This window comes from Castor canadensis, chromosome X (assembly GCF_047511655.1).
Source record: "Castor canadensis chromosome X, mCasCan1.hap1v2, whole genome shotgun sequence".
Taxonomy (NCBI): Eukaryota; Metazoa; Chordata; class Mammalia; order Rodentia; family Castoridae; genus Castor; species Castor canadensis.
Genome location: NC_133405.1, coordinates 4,456,333 through 4,472,027, shown reverse-complemented (window position 1 = coordinate 4,472,027; position 15,695 = coordinate 4,456,333). Strand labels below are relative to the sequence as shown.

Below are 15,695 nucleotides of genomic sequence, written 5' to 3'. Positions count from 1 at the left end.
GAAAGATGACTTGTTACTAAAGTTAGAAATGAAAGAGAAGACATCACTACTGACCTAATAAAAATAAAAAAGGATTTAAAGGAAATGCTAGTAACAAAAGTGTGCCAACAAATTGGATAGCCTAAATGAAATGGACAAACTCCTTAAAAGATACAAATGACTGAAACTAACTCAAGAAGAAATTAAATTTAAAAATCTGAAAAAGACTTATAGCAAGCAAATAGACAGTACTAATAATCAAAAAATTCCCCACAAAGAAAAACCCAGGACCATATGGCTTCATTGGTGAATTCTACAAAAATTTTAAAGGATAAAGACCAATCCTTCAAAAAGTGTTTCAGAAAATCAAAGACAAAACTTTCAAAATCAGTACTGAGACCAGTACTACTCTGATGTGAAAACCAGACAAAGGTATCCTAAAAAATCTACAGAACTGTGTACGTTATGAATATAGATGCAAAAATCCTCAACGAAATATAAGAACACCAGATGTAACAAAAAGGTATATTGTAATAGATTCCTTAAAGTTCAAAAGCAATTCAACTGAGTCTTCTTAGCAAATGGTGCTGGAGCAATTAGATGTTCATAGGCCAAAAAGAGAACTTTGAGGAAAGAAAAAAGGGATCTATGGCCTGAGGATTACCCAGAGACTTCCTTCTTCCCAGACATGACAGGACCCATAAAAGGAAAAATAGATAAACTGCACATCATCAAAATTAAGACTGTCTACTCTGCAAAAGACCTTGTTAAGAGAACAAAAACATCAATTACAGGACGGGAGAAAATATTTGCAAATTACCTACGTAAGGACTAGTGTTTAGAATGTTTAAAAAGCTCTCAAAATGCAACAGTAATAAAAACCAAAAGTCAATTTACATTAATGTGTAAACTAAAGCCATAGCTTTAGTGCTGTTTACATAGATTGTTTAATAAAGTTTTTCAGTTTTAAGTTCTTAGGTGATAAATATTGATAGATATGGCCCACTTAAACAAAAGCTCTTGAGATTCTCAATAATTTGGGGAGTCTTGAGACCAAAATGTTTGAGCACCTTCATTTTGGAGTTCTCCTGCGGCCTGAAGTGACCTGGGCCCACCAAACCATGAGTGGCTCATGGGGCTGTTATAGTTAAAAAGACAGAACCCAAGCAGGGTTTCAAGCAGCCAGGATTTACCTCTTCCTCCTGCACTTGGCTTCTTGCGGCCATCATCGCGATCACCCAAAGCATCAGTCAAGTCAAAATCGTTAACTTCGGTGGGACCCAAAACATAAAAGAAACAGCAACTGATTAACAACTGGGCACAAAAAAAAAAAATCTAAACACCACCCCTGGATTCAATTGATCAGTACAAATAATGAGTTAAGGCAAAGCACTTAATTTGGAATTTGACTCTGCACAGACGCTGATAGTGAAAATGCCGACAGATGGAAGCAAGTCACAGCTTTCTGAGTCTGCAGTGTGTGACCAGCTTTCAGTTTATATTCCTAAGTATGCTTTGCTTAAGCCAGCAGCCAGAGCACTTCACAGTATGTTGACTGATTACAGGTATTGACCCGAGATTCAAAACCAGACGCACAGAGTCAATCACAGGGGGCCACATGGCCACAAAGCACCCCTTTGGGTAGAGAAATGTGGAGGCATCCTGAGGAATCAAAACACTGCAGTGACACTCTTGGGTCATCACTGTCACTTTGGACAGAAGGTAGCTGTCTACTACATGGAATGCATTATTACCATGCTCCTGTATACTGGTAATGAGTCACTGATGGGAGCAATGGCTGAGTCCCCAACAATAAGGGCAAGTTTTTCTTTACCTAGGTGAAGATGTCCAAATGGCCAATGGCCCATGTGGAGAAAAGCTCAAGCAATTAGAGGAAAGAGCCATAAAGAAGCACTGAGTTCCAAATTCTTTGCTGAAAGATGTTACTATAATATAAATGCCTTTCCAAAATGTTCCCTGTGCCTAAAGAAAGTGTTTATGGGCTTCCAAAACCCAACCCACTGCATCGTCCCTCAGTTTAGAACATGAAATGGTAGAGCAGGACAAGGCCAAATGCATTTTCTCTTAGAATTTTCCCAGGCACAGTGACCAGCTAGGCATGTACTGTACTGAGTTCAGTTCCGTGTTCAATGGAAGCTTTGGTTGGCTTTGCATACATGGAGCTTAAAACTAGATAGAGCTCCCAGAGGGAGCTCCACAGGCTTCTTCCTCACTGCCCTCCTCAGGACAGTCAAGTTACCTGCAGGGTGCGCTGGAGCTCTGGTTGTTCCTGGCTTCCTGGTTGTCGTGAAGTGATCCCATCTCTCTAAATGGGAGGGAGGACAGCAAAGGGACACACTTGGTAAAATAACAACAATAATAATATAATAAAGCAGCTGCGTCCTGACTTGGGGAAGTCGCGCCATGGGGAGAGTGAACTTGGCCTTACTCCTCTAGGCTCATCTAGGCTGAGACCTCCAAATCACTCTGAAGAATGACAAAAACCATGCAGCTTCAAATGCAATGGATTCTGATCATTTTTCTGAGCGGAATGAGAGTGGTAAGATGGGTGGTCTTGCATGTGACCTGGTGACACGTGGAGCTGGGGCTTGAGCCTACATCTGTTGGAGGTGACCATGTGTTCCCGAGTTGCATGGTTTGAGTGCCACCTCTGATAGCTTCAAACCCTGGCTCCACACTGTGCACCCAGCACTTTCCCCATACACAATAACGCTGAGGGATGGGCTGAAGTTACGTTCCTGGTAGACTGGCGGGGGTCGGGGGGATTTCATCAGCTGAAAGTGGCTAAAACACACACACACAGCATTTTATGTAAGTATGGCTACCATTATAAATATTAAGACTTTGGGCTCAAGCATATGCCTTTCAAATTATGGATGTAACTCACAAGAATTACACCATGTGCAAGAGTTTGCTAATTGCTTCTTTCCCCAAGCATCATGACTATGTTGCATATCTTGTATTGTTAGAAGTCAAGGGAAAGAAGATTTAATGAATAGGAAAGGCGAAGATAAAACAGGTTTAGGTTGGCACACAGCAAGCACTCAGTAATTATTAACTATTGGAAAAGCAAAACCAGAAATAAATGGAGAGCAAATGGCTACCATAGAGAGCTTTGGGGCTTTCTGTATGTGACATCGTGTCATTTGATTTCACAGACAGTTGGAGTTCTTCTTTCCAGTCTGGATGATGCTCTGTTTTGCCCCTTGGCTAACTGTGCCGAGTAGAACCTGCACTGCAACATTGAGTACAGGTGGTGGGAACGCATCTCCTCATCGCCGGCTGATGCTAGGTGAAAAGCTTTCAGGACTTCCCATTGTGGTATGAGGTTAACTACAGAGTTTTCATAGATGCTGTTTTGCAGGTTGATGGCATTCCCTTTTCTTCCTAGTTTATTGAGTGTTTTCATCATGAAATGGTGTTGGCTGTTTTTGGTGTACTGGGATTTGAACTCAGAACTTTGCACTTACTAGGCAGGGGCTGTACACTTCAGCCACACCTCCAGCATGTTCATTTGCAAAGTTGCAGGATACAATATCAATATATAAAAATCAGTTGCATTTTAGACATTAGCAACAATCAAAAAAGGAACTAAGAACATAGTGCCATTTATGAATAAAAAAACTGTAAAAAAAAAAAAGAACATAGTGCCATTTATAATAGCAATAAAAATACTAAAACCAAGGTTGGGGTCATAGCTCAAGTGCTAGAGTGCCCAGCATGTGTGAGGTCCTGAGTTCAATCCCCAGTACTGAAAAAAACAAAGTATTAGGAATGAATTTAACCAAGGAAGAGTAAAGAAATACACAAAACTACAAAACACTGATAAGAAAAGGACAACTCAAGTAAATGTAACAAAATTCCATGTTCATAGGAAACAAGACTCAATAATTAGTCAGCATACCAATACCTCCCAAACTAGCCTGACGATCTTATCTTAAGTCATATACAAAAATTAACCCATTGTTAATCCTTAGGGAAATGCAAATGAAATCACAGCAAGGCTCCACCTCAGCCCCACAAACTGGTTAAAACATAATAGCAATCCTTGGCAAGGGTGGCAAGGTGCCAGTCATAATGGAAGCCCTCTTACATGGCTAGGGGGAGTGTAAAATGCTTCTGCCACCGTGGAAAGTCATTTGGCAGGTCCTCAAGAAGTCCAACGTACAATACCCATGGGAACCAGCAAGCCACAGTGAGGCAGACACCCAAAAGGATTGCAAACAGGCTCTCAAATGGTACAAGTACACAGCATGTTCACAGTAACGCTATTCCTAGTAGCTAAGAGAGGGGAGCAGCAAAAGTCCCTCAAGTGCTGAATGAATAAACAAGCTACACAATGGAATATTACTCAGACATAAGAACAAATGAAGTGGAACTGGCCCCTAGTATCTGTTACAGCTCCTCAAAGGCCCATGTGTTAAATGGCCCCTAGCTGGTGGCACTATAGGGAGGCAGTGGAAACTTCAGGAGGTAGGGCCTAGTGGAGGGAAACTGTGTCACGAGAGGGCTGCCCTTGAAGGGGATATTTAGACCCTGCTCCCCTCCCTCTCTCCCTCTCTTTGCTTCCTGGCTACCATGAGATGAGCAGTTTCCTCTCCCACAATCCCACTGTGATGCTCTGCCTTGCCATGGACCCAAAAGTGACAGGGCCAAACAACCATGAACTAAAACCACTGAAACTATGAACCAAAATAAACCCTTCCTTTTTAAATTTGTTTGTGTCAGGTATTTTGTCATAGGGATGGGAAACCGACTAACACAGCACCCATGCCAGGACCCACCTCACTCCTGCGGATGCTCAAGGCCCTTATATACACTGGTGTAGTGGTTGGGTATAACCCATGCACATCTCATCTTCCTCTATGCTTTACGTCATCTCCGGGTTATTTGTAAACCCTACTCCAATGTGTTATGGTGTCTAGTGTTTACAGACTAATGGCAAGGAAAATAGCTGGACATATTCAGCAGAGATTCACATTTTTCCAAGTAGTTTTCATCAGCAAAACATGATGCTACATGACAGCAGCCAGAGATGTAAGGGTCATGTACCTATATGGCACACTTTTTGTATTTGTTTTTCTTTCTTTTTTTGGAGGGGTGGCAGCAGTAGGGTTTGAACTCAGGGCCTTGCATTTGCTAGGCAGGAGCTCCACCACTTGAGCCATGCCTCCAGTCCTTTTTGCTTTAGTTATTTTTCAGATAGGATCTCATGCTTTTTGCCTGGGCCAGCCTGGATAGAAATCCTTCTATTCATGCTTCCCACATAGCTGGAATGACAGGCATGGGCCACCATGCCCAGCTTTTTAAAAATTGGTTGAGATGGGGTCTCATGGACTTTTTGCCTGGGCTGGCCTTGAATCATGATCCTCCTGATCTCAACCTCCAGAGTAACTAGAATTACAGGCTTGAGCCACCATACCTGTCATGTGTCACTTAATGAGGAGGATATATCCTGAGAAATGCATCATCAGGCAAGTTTGTTATTCTGCATACATCACAGTGTCACTTACGCAAAACAATGGTATAGCCTACTACACCCCTAGACTGCATGGAAGCTTCCTACTCCAAGATTGCGCGTACTCTGAAATAATGATTAAAAGTACAGGAAATACATAGCCAGCAATGGCAGCTCATTATCAGTGTTACATACTGTGCATACTGCATTGCTACACATGCACAAGAGCGGCAGCACGGCAGGTGTCTACACCGTCCTTACCACTGACCTGCGGTGTGTCAGGCTACAACAGGAGGGCTCATTAGGCAACAAAGCTTTCTGCTCCCAGGTAATCTTATGCGTGAGATGACTTTGTATATGCGGTCCATTGTTGAACAAAATGTCATTGTATGACACATGGACTATGTATTAATAAGCAGAGTAGACGGTTCATATACACCAAAATAGGCTGGTGTTTGCCTTGGGTTGGGGCAAGGAAGGAATGAGGACAAACTGCTTAATGGAAGCGATTTTAGTTTGGAGAAATAGAAATGTGTTAGAACTGGATAGAAATGGCGGCTGCTCAACATTGTGAATGTGCTAGATGGCGACTGAACTGTTCACTTTAAAATGTACGTCAAGGGCTGGATGTGGTGGTGCATGCCTGTAATCTCAGCTACTTAGGAGGTGAAGATTGGGAAGATCATGGTTTGAGGCTAGCACAGGCAAAACATTATGGAGACCTCATCTCAAAAAATAAGCTAGCACAGTGATTCATACCCTCCCTGGGCAAAAATGCGAGACCTTATTTGAAAAAATAACCAAAGGCAAGAAGGGCTGAGGCATGGCTCAAATGGTACAGTGCCTGCCTACCAGCATGAGGCCCTGAGTTCAAACCTCCAATATCACCAAACAAATGTAGGTGAAAGGATACAAGGCAGCAGATACACATATACAAGAACATTTTAAAATTCAATAAAATGGTTAATTTTTATGTTATATGAATTTTACATCAACTTCTTACTGTTTTAAAGAGAGGGATTGGAAAGGAGAACATACCACAATTGCATGCACATTTTCTCACAGTCAGATCTGTAAAAAGGCAACTATGAGCCGGGCGCTGGTGGCTCACACACGTAATCCTAACTCTTCAGGAGGCAGAAATCGGGAGGATCACAGTTTGAGCCCCACCCAGCAAATACTTCACGAGACTCTACCTTGGAAAAACCCATCACATAAAAGGGCTGGTGGAGTGGCTCAAGTGGTAGAGCACCTGTCTTGCAAGTGTGAGGCCCTGAGTTCAAACCCCAGCACTGCCAAAAAAAAAAAAAAAAAAGAAAGAAAGAAAGAAAAAAAGGAAATATGGAAGTTGATAGCATGGAAAGTCTTCCCCTTCAAGTGATCATGCTGGCGCAGCACTTACAAGGCTCGGGACACCCTTCTGGGCACCTTAATGTGAAGCCCACACAGGGGTGGACTTTTATGCCAAAAGAACGATGTGTGATAACATGCTATTTATACTATACATGCATGTAGATTTAACCTAGCTCATCAACAGTTTTGAGATGATTGTATGTCTAATTTCCAGTTGACTCTGCACCTGTCAATGAAGGCGTGCAGCTTACCTGTGCAACCCAGGTTCTGTATGCACAGCACATTACGCTGATACAGAGAGGTATGAAAGAAGGATCACATTATTCAAACCATTACTTAAGCAACTCAGATAAGCTACTGTTGCTTATGCAAATGCTAGCTTAAAAACTGTATGACTCAAACAGCTATTTATTGTGCAAAATATTTACCTATCTGTCTTTTTAAACTGAGCTGACTATACACATCAAAGATTTATTTGGGGCTCTCAGCTGTACCCCATTAATCTACACTGTGCCAGAGTAGCCCAGTCTGCATTAGCATAGTTTTGTGGAGCACTGCCCTGTCAAACAGAGTTTCTGGAAAAGTCTGCTTTCTATGAAGATCTGCAGGTGCTACTTCAAGAGCGGGCAGTCCTTACACGTGCACAGAACCAGCTGCCCAGTCACAGTCTGAGCCTGCAGCAAGCAGTGGAACAGGAGCTTGGAATTAGGTACTTTTCTTTTGGTTTTGTCTTTTTTTTTTTTTTTACAAACTATTAACTACAGATCTTCTTGACATGAATCTTTGAATGGAACTTCTTATCATCTATAATTGAGATGCAAGGACTAAGAGTAGCAGTCACCTCTTCAAAGGAGTGAGACTCCTAAATGAAAGAAGCCAGGCTCTGTGAGGCCTTTCTCAAGTGGACAGATTCTTGGCTTCTGGCAGTAGGTGCTCCGGTCAGCAGTGTTTCCCTGCATCGTGCTGCTGTGCCAAGGTTACGGACACTCCCAGGTTCCCCTGCTGTGTTCAATGCTGGTGTCTGCTATGGCCTGAATGTGGGTGCCTCCCCCAGTTCCTGTGTTGAAACCTAGCCCCCACGGTGACAGTCTTAAGAGGTGGGGCCTTGGGAAGTGATTAGGTACAGGGTCTGCCCTCGTGAATGGCATCAGTGATCTTACAAAGGAAGCCTGAAGCAGCCTTTTGCCCCTCCCCCACGTGAGGACAGGGATAGAAGGTGTCATCTATGAAGTAGAGAAATCCTCACCATACACTGAATCTACTGGCAACCTGAACTTGTACTTCCCATCTTCAGAACTGTGAGCATTGTTACCGCAGCCAAACAGACCGAACAGTAGCTATGGCCTTCCCAGGAAATGAAGACATCCAGAAGAATGTTTTTGTGGTGGTAGTGGTTTTTTGTTTGTTTAGTTGAGTTGGGGCCTTGCTACGTTGCCCAGGCGAGTCTCAAACTTGGGGGCTCGAGTGATCCTCCCACCCCAGCCGCTTAAGTAGATGGGACCGTGCCTAGCTCATAAAAAGTTTTATTTCACGAAAGTAGAAGTCTGTTCTCCCACAACAGCCAATGAGCAGGGGGGTGGGTGGAGGCAGGGAGAATTCTGAAAGCAGCTTAGACAAACCTTGGAAACACTGCGCTAAGTGAGCGAAGCCAGGTATAAAGTCCATGGAAGGATTCTACTAATATCCAGAATAATGAAATCCATGGCACACAGACATTGGTGGTTGCTGAAGGGTGAAGGGTGGGAGCAGGAAGAATTGGGGGATTGGTGGCGACAGCTATGGTTTGACGTGCCCACCAAATGCTCATGTTTTGGGAACTCGGTCCCCCGTGCAGCAGTGTAAGATCTTTGTGAGGTGATCAATCCATCAGAGGGATGACCGGTTCAGGGGTCATCCCAGGAGTGGCACGGTTATGAAAGCAGATCTCTTTGGCTCACTTCCTCTGCCCTGCCATGGGACACCCTCCATCATGTTCCCATGCAGTGAGAGGCCTTCATGTGCCAGTGCCATGTTCTCAGACTACCCAGGCTCTAGAACCATGAGCTAAAATAAAACTCTATTCTTTATGAATTACCCAGTCAGTGGTATTTAGTTCTAGCAACAGACAAGGGACTAAGACAAGGGTTTGGGGTTTCTTTTTTAAGTAATGAAATGCTCTAAGACCGACTGTAGCAATGGCTGCACAACTGTGTGGGTACACAAGATGCCACTGGACTGCACATTTGAAATGGGCAAATTACATGGCGTGTGACTTATGTCCCAATAAAACTGTTTAAAAATCTCCTAAGGTTCTTCCCCCATGTTGTGAGATCCTATATGGTGTGTCCCAGGTCCACTTCTCTGTCTTTTCTCCAACATTGTCCACACTCTGGCCACACAGGCTGCCTTTCAGGCACGACAGTGAGCCACTCTTTTCTACCTTAGAGCTCTTACACTCGATCCCTTGGCTGTGACAGTGCTTTCTGCACCCTTTGAGTGGCTCCTTGCTTGTCACTTCTCCTCAGAGACACCTTTGCCACTTTATCTAAAGGAGCTGCCCCGAACCACCTCCTTGGGGTCTTGCTGTATCATTTTGTTGTATTATCTCCAACTCAGCAATATTGGAAATTATTTTTGTGTACTGGCTGTCCTTTCCTGGTGAAAATACCTTTGTAAGGGCAGAGACCTTGTCCACACCTAGAACGGTGCCTGGCAGTGAGCAGGTACCCAGGAAACATTGGTAACCAACAGATACAGGTCATTTTGCAACCCCCTGACCTATACAGTTGAAAGATTTTTTTAGATGGGAGGAGGGATGCACAATGTAGAAAGGAGAACAATTTCCTAGGGATAAATGATTCAAATGAGGAGAGTTGGGTAGGCTCACCTCTTCGAAACCTCAGTTACAGGAAATGTAAGCTTGGAGGAAAGGGTGCACTATGCTGTGATCTTGAAGGCTGTCAGTCAGACATAGATGTGACATTCTGGGGGTCTTAAGCATCCCAGACATGTTGGCTGATGAGTGCTAATGAGGAAGATCACATGGTCTGGTGAATGACTCAGAAAGGGATACTAATATTAAAGAAATCCCCTCTTAGGGCCAGGGTATAGCTCAGCGGTAGAGCACCTGTCTAGCATTCATGAGGCCCCAGATTCAATTCCCAACACTGGAAAAAAATGTCCCAGCTGGGAAGTTTAAAATTTTATTATTTGAGAGTCTGTTTATACTTATGATTTTTGTTTTGTCTTTGTCCTATTTGTCTTGGAGACATTAAGTGATTTCATTGAAACCAACATGGCTAATAAATTAAGAGTATTTATTTTCCTGGCGATCTAAGAGGTCACCTGCACACATAGGACTGTGTGCACGCTCAGGAAAGACCTGAGAGTGCCCTAGTCTCTTACCTCACACCACATACAAAAACTAGCCTCTAAGAGATTTACAGTTATGTCTCCGGTGAGTTTTGCGTTCATTCATGTGGTATGAGGTAAGGGTCCAAGTTCATTCTTCTGTATGTGGATATCCAGTTGTCCCAACATCATTTGTTGAAGAGACTGTCCATTCACCATTGAATGGTCGTGGCATCTTTGTCAAAACAATGAAGTGACCATAGACGTTAGGCTCATTTCTACGCTCTCAATTCTATTTCAGCAATCACTGTGTCCATCTTTATCCAAGGCCACACTGCCTTGATTACTGTAGGTTTCTGGTGCATTTGAAACTGGTGTGAATCCTTCAACTGCTTCTTTTTCAACATGATTTCGGCTATTCCGGGTCCCTCGAATTGCCATGTTATGGGTTGTATATGAAATGTCCCTACAGGCTTATGAGTTGAACTTGCTCTTCAGCTAGTGGCACTATTCTGGGAACTTTAGGAGGCGGAGCCTAGTTGAAGGAAGTTGGTTGCTGGGACATGTCCTTGAGGGCCGTTTCTTGTCCCAGGCACCTCTCTCTCTGCTTCCTGTCCATCATGAGGTGAAGAACCTCCCCAGTCACCCTGTCCTGCCAGCATGACGTTCTACCTGACCACATGGGGCAAAGCAAACAAGGATTGAACACTCACACGAGCAAAATAAATAATTCCTCCCTTTAAGCTGCTTATGTCTGGTATTTTGTCAGAGCAATGAGAAAACGAACTAAGACACTGCAGGAATGTTTAAATCAGCTCACCCATGTCTGCCAAACATCCAGCTGGGATGTGCGCAGGCATTGCGTTGAGTCTGGCAGTCAATTTAGGCAGGTATGTACTCCTCAGGTATGCTTGGCTCTCACACCTGAGGCCCAGGAACGGCCTGTCCTTCCAACCAAGTCAGCTGAAGAAGAGTAACAGCTAATGCTTTTTCTCACCTTGTTCTAAGTACTGTGCTGAGAGCGTCACACAAGTCACCATACAATTAGTGGGAGTGCGTGTGGCACATCCATTTTGGAATACGATTTGGCAGAATTTATTAAGATATGAGATACACATACCCTCTGGCCTAGTGGTTTCACTGCCCTTAGGCACAAAGGACATGGACAAGAATGTTCACGTTAGCCTTATTTGTAATTACATAAAAGGAAACAAACCACGTGTCTTCCAGTAAGGAAATGTTGTTATTTGCTATGGCCAAATCCACGTCACTGGAATCCTAGCTCCCAGAGGCACAGGTTTGTGCCTGATTGCCTCCTGACTATACCTCCTCAGTGTCTAAAACAGTGACTGACACACAGCCAGCACTCAGATATTTGCTGGATGCGTATGTAGTGCGTTAAGCAGCGGTTAAAAACAATAAGGTACAAATGTGTATATATAAACATGTATATGTGTGTAAATACACATTTTACATATATCATATATATTTCCTTATTTGGGAAGAGGAGTTTTGCAGATGTAATTAAGTGCAGGCTCTGGAGATGAGATCATCCAGGATTATTCACGTGGGCCTTAAATCCAGTAACAAGGGTTCTTATAAGAGCAGATTGACACAGAAAGGGAAACACCGTGTAAGACAGAAGCAGAGACTGGGTTCATGTAGCCACAAGCCAAGGAGTACCTGGGGTCACCAGAAGCTTGGAAAGGCAGGGAAGGGTCTTTCCCTGGAGTCTTACGAAGGAGTGTGGCTCTGCTAACACCTTGACTTAGGACTTGTGTCTTTCAGAATGATGAGAGGATAAGATTCTGTTCTCTTAAGCCATGCAGTGGGTTACAGTATTTAGTTGTGGCAGCTGGAAAAAGCTAGTAACAACAGAGACGTTCGCTCAGGACTCCAGTACACATTAAATGATCAACACACCCCACAGTGCCTGAGTAGTTCTCTCTTAGGGACATCGTTAGGTATTCTCAACTTTACATGTTCCGATCTTCTTTTAAATGATGTAATTTATAACAACCATGCTTCATCTGATCAAGTGAAATACAGGCTACCCAGTGTTTTTCTTGAGGGAACATTCTGAGTGGGTGTCATGAATTAATCACTATCATTTGCTTTTAATAAGTGCTTTGATTTATTACTTACGTTTTACTGAGGAAGTTTCTTTCAGCGCATCTTCCAGGTTAAAATCATCGCCAAAGTCCCCGTATCCTACAAATAAAAAACAAGTTTTTAATTTAACTCTTTTTGCATGAACAAAGTAATAGTGAAATACTCTTATTCTCTCTCCTCTGTCCCTCTCTCTGTCTCTCTTGCCTCTATCTCTGGTTATCTCAAGTCTGTGGACCAAACCCAAAGCCTTTCATATGCTGAGCAAGTGCTCTAGCACTGACCTACACTTTCAACGCTCTGAAGTATGCTCTTGACATGGTCATTTCCATTCAGAAACTGAAAGGATGGGAGACTACAATCCATGCAGACAGAAACCAAAAGAGCAAGAGTTGCTGTACTTATATCACACAAAATGGACTTCCAGTCAAATATGGCAAAAACGAAGAAAGAATATCATTATACAATGATAAGAGGGTGACTCATCAAGAAGTTACGATGGTTGTAATATGCATGCACCCAACATTGGAGCACCTGAATATATGCAGCAAATATTAATAGATATGAAAGGAGATTATAACACAATAGTAGGAGACTCAATATCCCAGTTTCAACATTGAACAGATGAGCCAAACAGAAAATCAATATGGGAACACTGGATGTAAACTACACGTTAAATTAATGCATTCAACAAGTATTTTGAGAACCTTCCATCCAACAGGAGCAGATTACACATCCTTCTCAAATATACATGGAAGATTCTTCAGGATAGATCATACGTCAGGCTACAGAACAAGTCCAAACAAATTTAGAAGGATTGAAGTCATATCAAGTACCTTTACCAACCACAATAGCATGAAATTTAAAGTTAATAATGAGAGGAATCCTGGGAAATGTACAAATATGGGAAAGTGAAACATGTTCCTGACCAGTCAATCAGCCAAAGAGTAAATTAAAAGAGAAAACAGACAATGTCTAGAGACAAAAATGGAAACACAATATATCAAAACTTATGGGGTGCAGCAAAAGCAGTCCTGACAGGAAGTTACGGCAATCAACACCTACTCAAAGAAGACAAAGATTTCAATTGACCTAATGCTATACTTCAAAAAGCTAGAAAATTGAACCAAAAATCAACAAAGACACTTCAGGGTTAAACAGCACCATAGATCAAATGGACTGAACAGACATCTACAGAATATTCCATCTAACAGCTGAGAACAGACATTCTTCTCAGCAGCTAATATAATTTCTTCAAAATAGATTATATTTTAGGACATAAAGCAAGTCTTAACAAATTTTTAAAAAGAGGGCTGGTGGAGTGGCTCAAGTGCTAGAGTGCCTATGTAGCAAGTGTGAGGCCTTGAGTTCAAACCCCAGTACTGCTAAAAAAATAAATAAATAACTAAAAAAGATTAAATCAATTTCTTGTATATTATCAGATCATAATGGAATAAATTTGGAAACCAATAGTAAGAAAAACTACAGGAACTATGCAAAGACATGGAGATTGAGCAATACATTTTTGAATGATCAGTGGATCACTGGAGAAATGAGGGGAGGCCTGGACATGGTGGTGCATGCCTATAATCCTAGTTAATTAGAAGGCAGAGATTGGGAGGATCATGGTTCAAGAACAGACTGGGCAAAAAGTTAGTGAGAGTTCATCTCAACAAATAAGCTGGGCATGGTAGCTGACACTGTAATGCCAGCATATAGGAGGAAGCTGGATCAAAGTTTGAGGTGGGCCCCAGGCAAAAAGTGTGAGACTCTATCCAAAAATAGCTAAAGCAAAAAAGGGCTGGGGGCATGGCTCAAGTGGTAGAGTGCCTACCTAGCAAACATGAGGTCCTCAGTTCACAGCCCTCTGTATATGCGCGAAAAAGAAATAGGTGGGAAGTTTAAAAATTCTGAGAGTCAAATCCAAGGGAAAACAACTTATTAGAACCTTTGGGATACAGTGAAGGCAGTTCTAAGAGGGAAATTTACAACTATGAGTGCCTACATTAAAAAATCAGAGAAAACGGAAACAAATAGCCTAATAGTGCAACTCAAGGTCTTAGAAAAACAAGAACAAGCTGAACCCAAAATTAGTAGCTACAAAAAAATAATAAATGATCAGCAAAGAAATTAATGAAATAGAGGCTAAAAGAATACAAATGCTCAGTGAAACAGAAAGTTGTTTCATTGAAAAGATAAACAAGATTGAAAACCTTAGACAAACTAACCAAAAGAGAAAACCTAATGAGATAAAGGCAAAAAGAAGGATATTACAGCAGATAGCATAAGAATCCAGAGTATCATGAGGGGATATTTTGAAAATTTATATCCCAATAAATTAGAAAATCTAGAAGAAATGACAAAATTTCTAGACACGTATGGCCTGGTTGAACCAAGAGGATATAAACAACTAAAACAGATCTCTAATGAGCAATGAGATTGAAGTGCTAATACAGAGTCTTTGGAAAAAAGTCCTGAGGCCTAAGGGTGGCTACAGGAGGCAGATCAATAAGGCAAGAGAAAGAAATAAAAGGAACACAAACGTGAAAGGAAGAAGTTATCCCTATACACAGGTGATGTGATGATGAATATTCACATATAGAAGGCTGAAACCAGATCCTTACTTCTCACCCTACACATAAATCAACTCAAAATGGATCAAGGACCTTACTGTAAGATCTGTTAAAAATAAAAGACCCTAAGGCCCAGAGAACTCTTAGATTGAATAAACATTTTCAGAAAAGTGGCAGGATATCATATCAACATAGAAAAATCAGTAGCTTTTCTATAGACCAATAATAAACTTACTGAGAAAGAAATCAAGAAAACAATCCCATTCATAATAGCCTCAAAAATACCTAGATATAAAGCTAACCAAAGGGGTGAAAGACCTGTACATAAAGAGTATAAAACAGAGAAGAAAGATATTGAGGAAAATGCTAGAAGATGGAAAGTCTTCCTGTGTTCATGGGTCAGCAGAATCATTGCTTTGCAAATGGCTGTATTAGCAAAAGTGATCTACAGATTCAATACAATTCCCATAAAAATCCCAATGACATTCTTCACAGAAATACAAAAAAAAAAATCCTAAAGTTCAGATGGAAGCACCAACAACCCTGAACATACAAAGCAATCCTGACCAAAAAACTAATGCTGAAGTTATCACAATACCTGATTTCAAATTATACTACAGAGTAACGGTAATAAAAATAGCATGATAGTCTAACAAAAACAGGCATGTAGACCAATGGAATAGAATAGAGGACCCAGAAATAAACCCACACAGCTACAGCCATCTGATTTTCAACAAAGGGAACAGCTTCTTCAACAAATGGGGTTGGGAAAACTGGATATTCACATGTAGAAGACGGAAGTTATCTCTCACCCTGTACGAAAATTAATTCTAAATGGATCAAAGACCTTAATGTAAGGAATGAAACTTTAA

General features: G+C 41.8%; 1 protein-coding gene across 6 annotated transcripts in view; it reads right to left on the bottom strand.

The window, feature by feature from the left end:
* The window catches only part of Cd99l2 (CD99 molecule like 2), a 94,934-nt gene that overhangs the window by 34,681 nt on the left and 44,558 nt on the right, over positions 1-15,695 (bottom strand). For 4 of the 6 annotated variants that reach the window (XM_074062429.1, XM_074062426.1, XM_074062428.1 and 1 more), the window contains 3 exons: positions 12,287-12,352; positions 2,241-2,305; positions 1,173-1,260 (listed from right to left, as the gene is read on the bottom strand). In XM_074062429.1, coding sequence (XP_073918530.1) covers positions 1,173-1,260; positions 2,241-2,305; positions 12,287-12,352 — 219 coding nt within the window. Of the gene's footprint in view, positions 1-1,172; positions 1,261-2,239; positions 2,306-12,286; positions 12,353-15,695 lie in introns of all 6 variants that reach the window. The other 2 variants (XM_074062427.1, XM_074062431.1) reach the window with 1 other exon arrangement.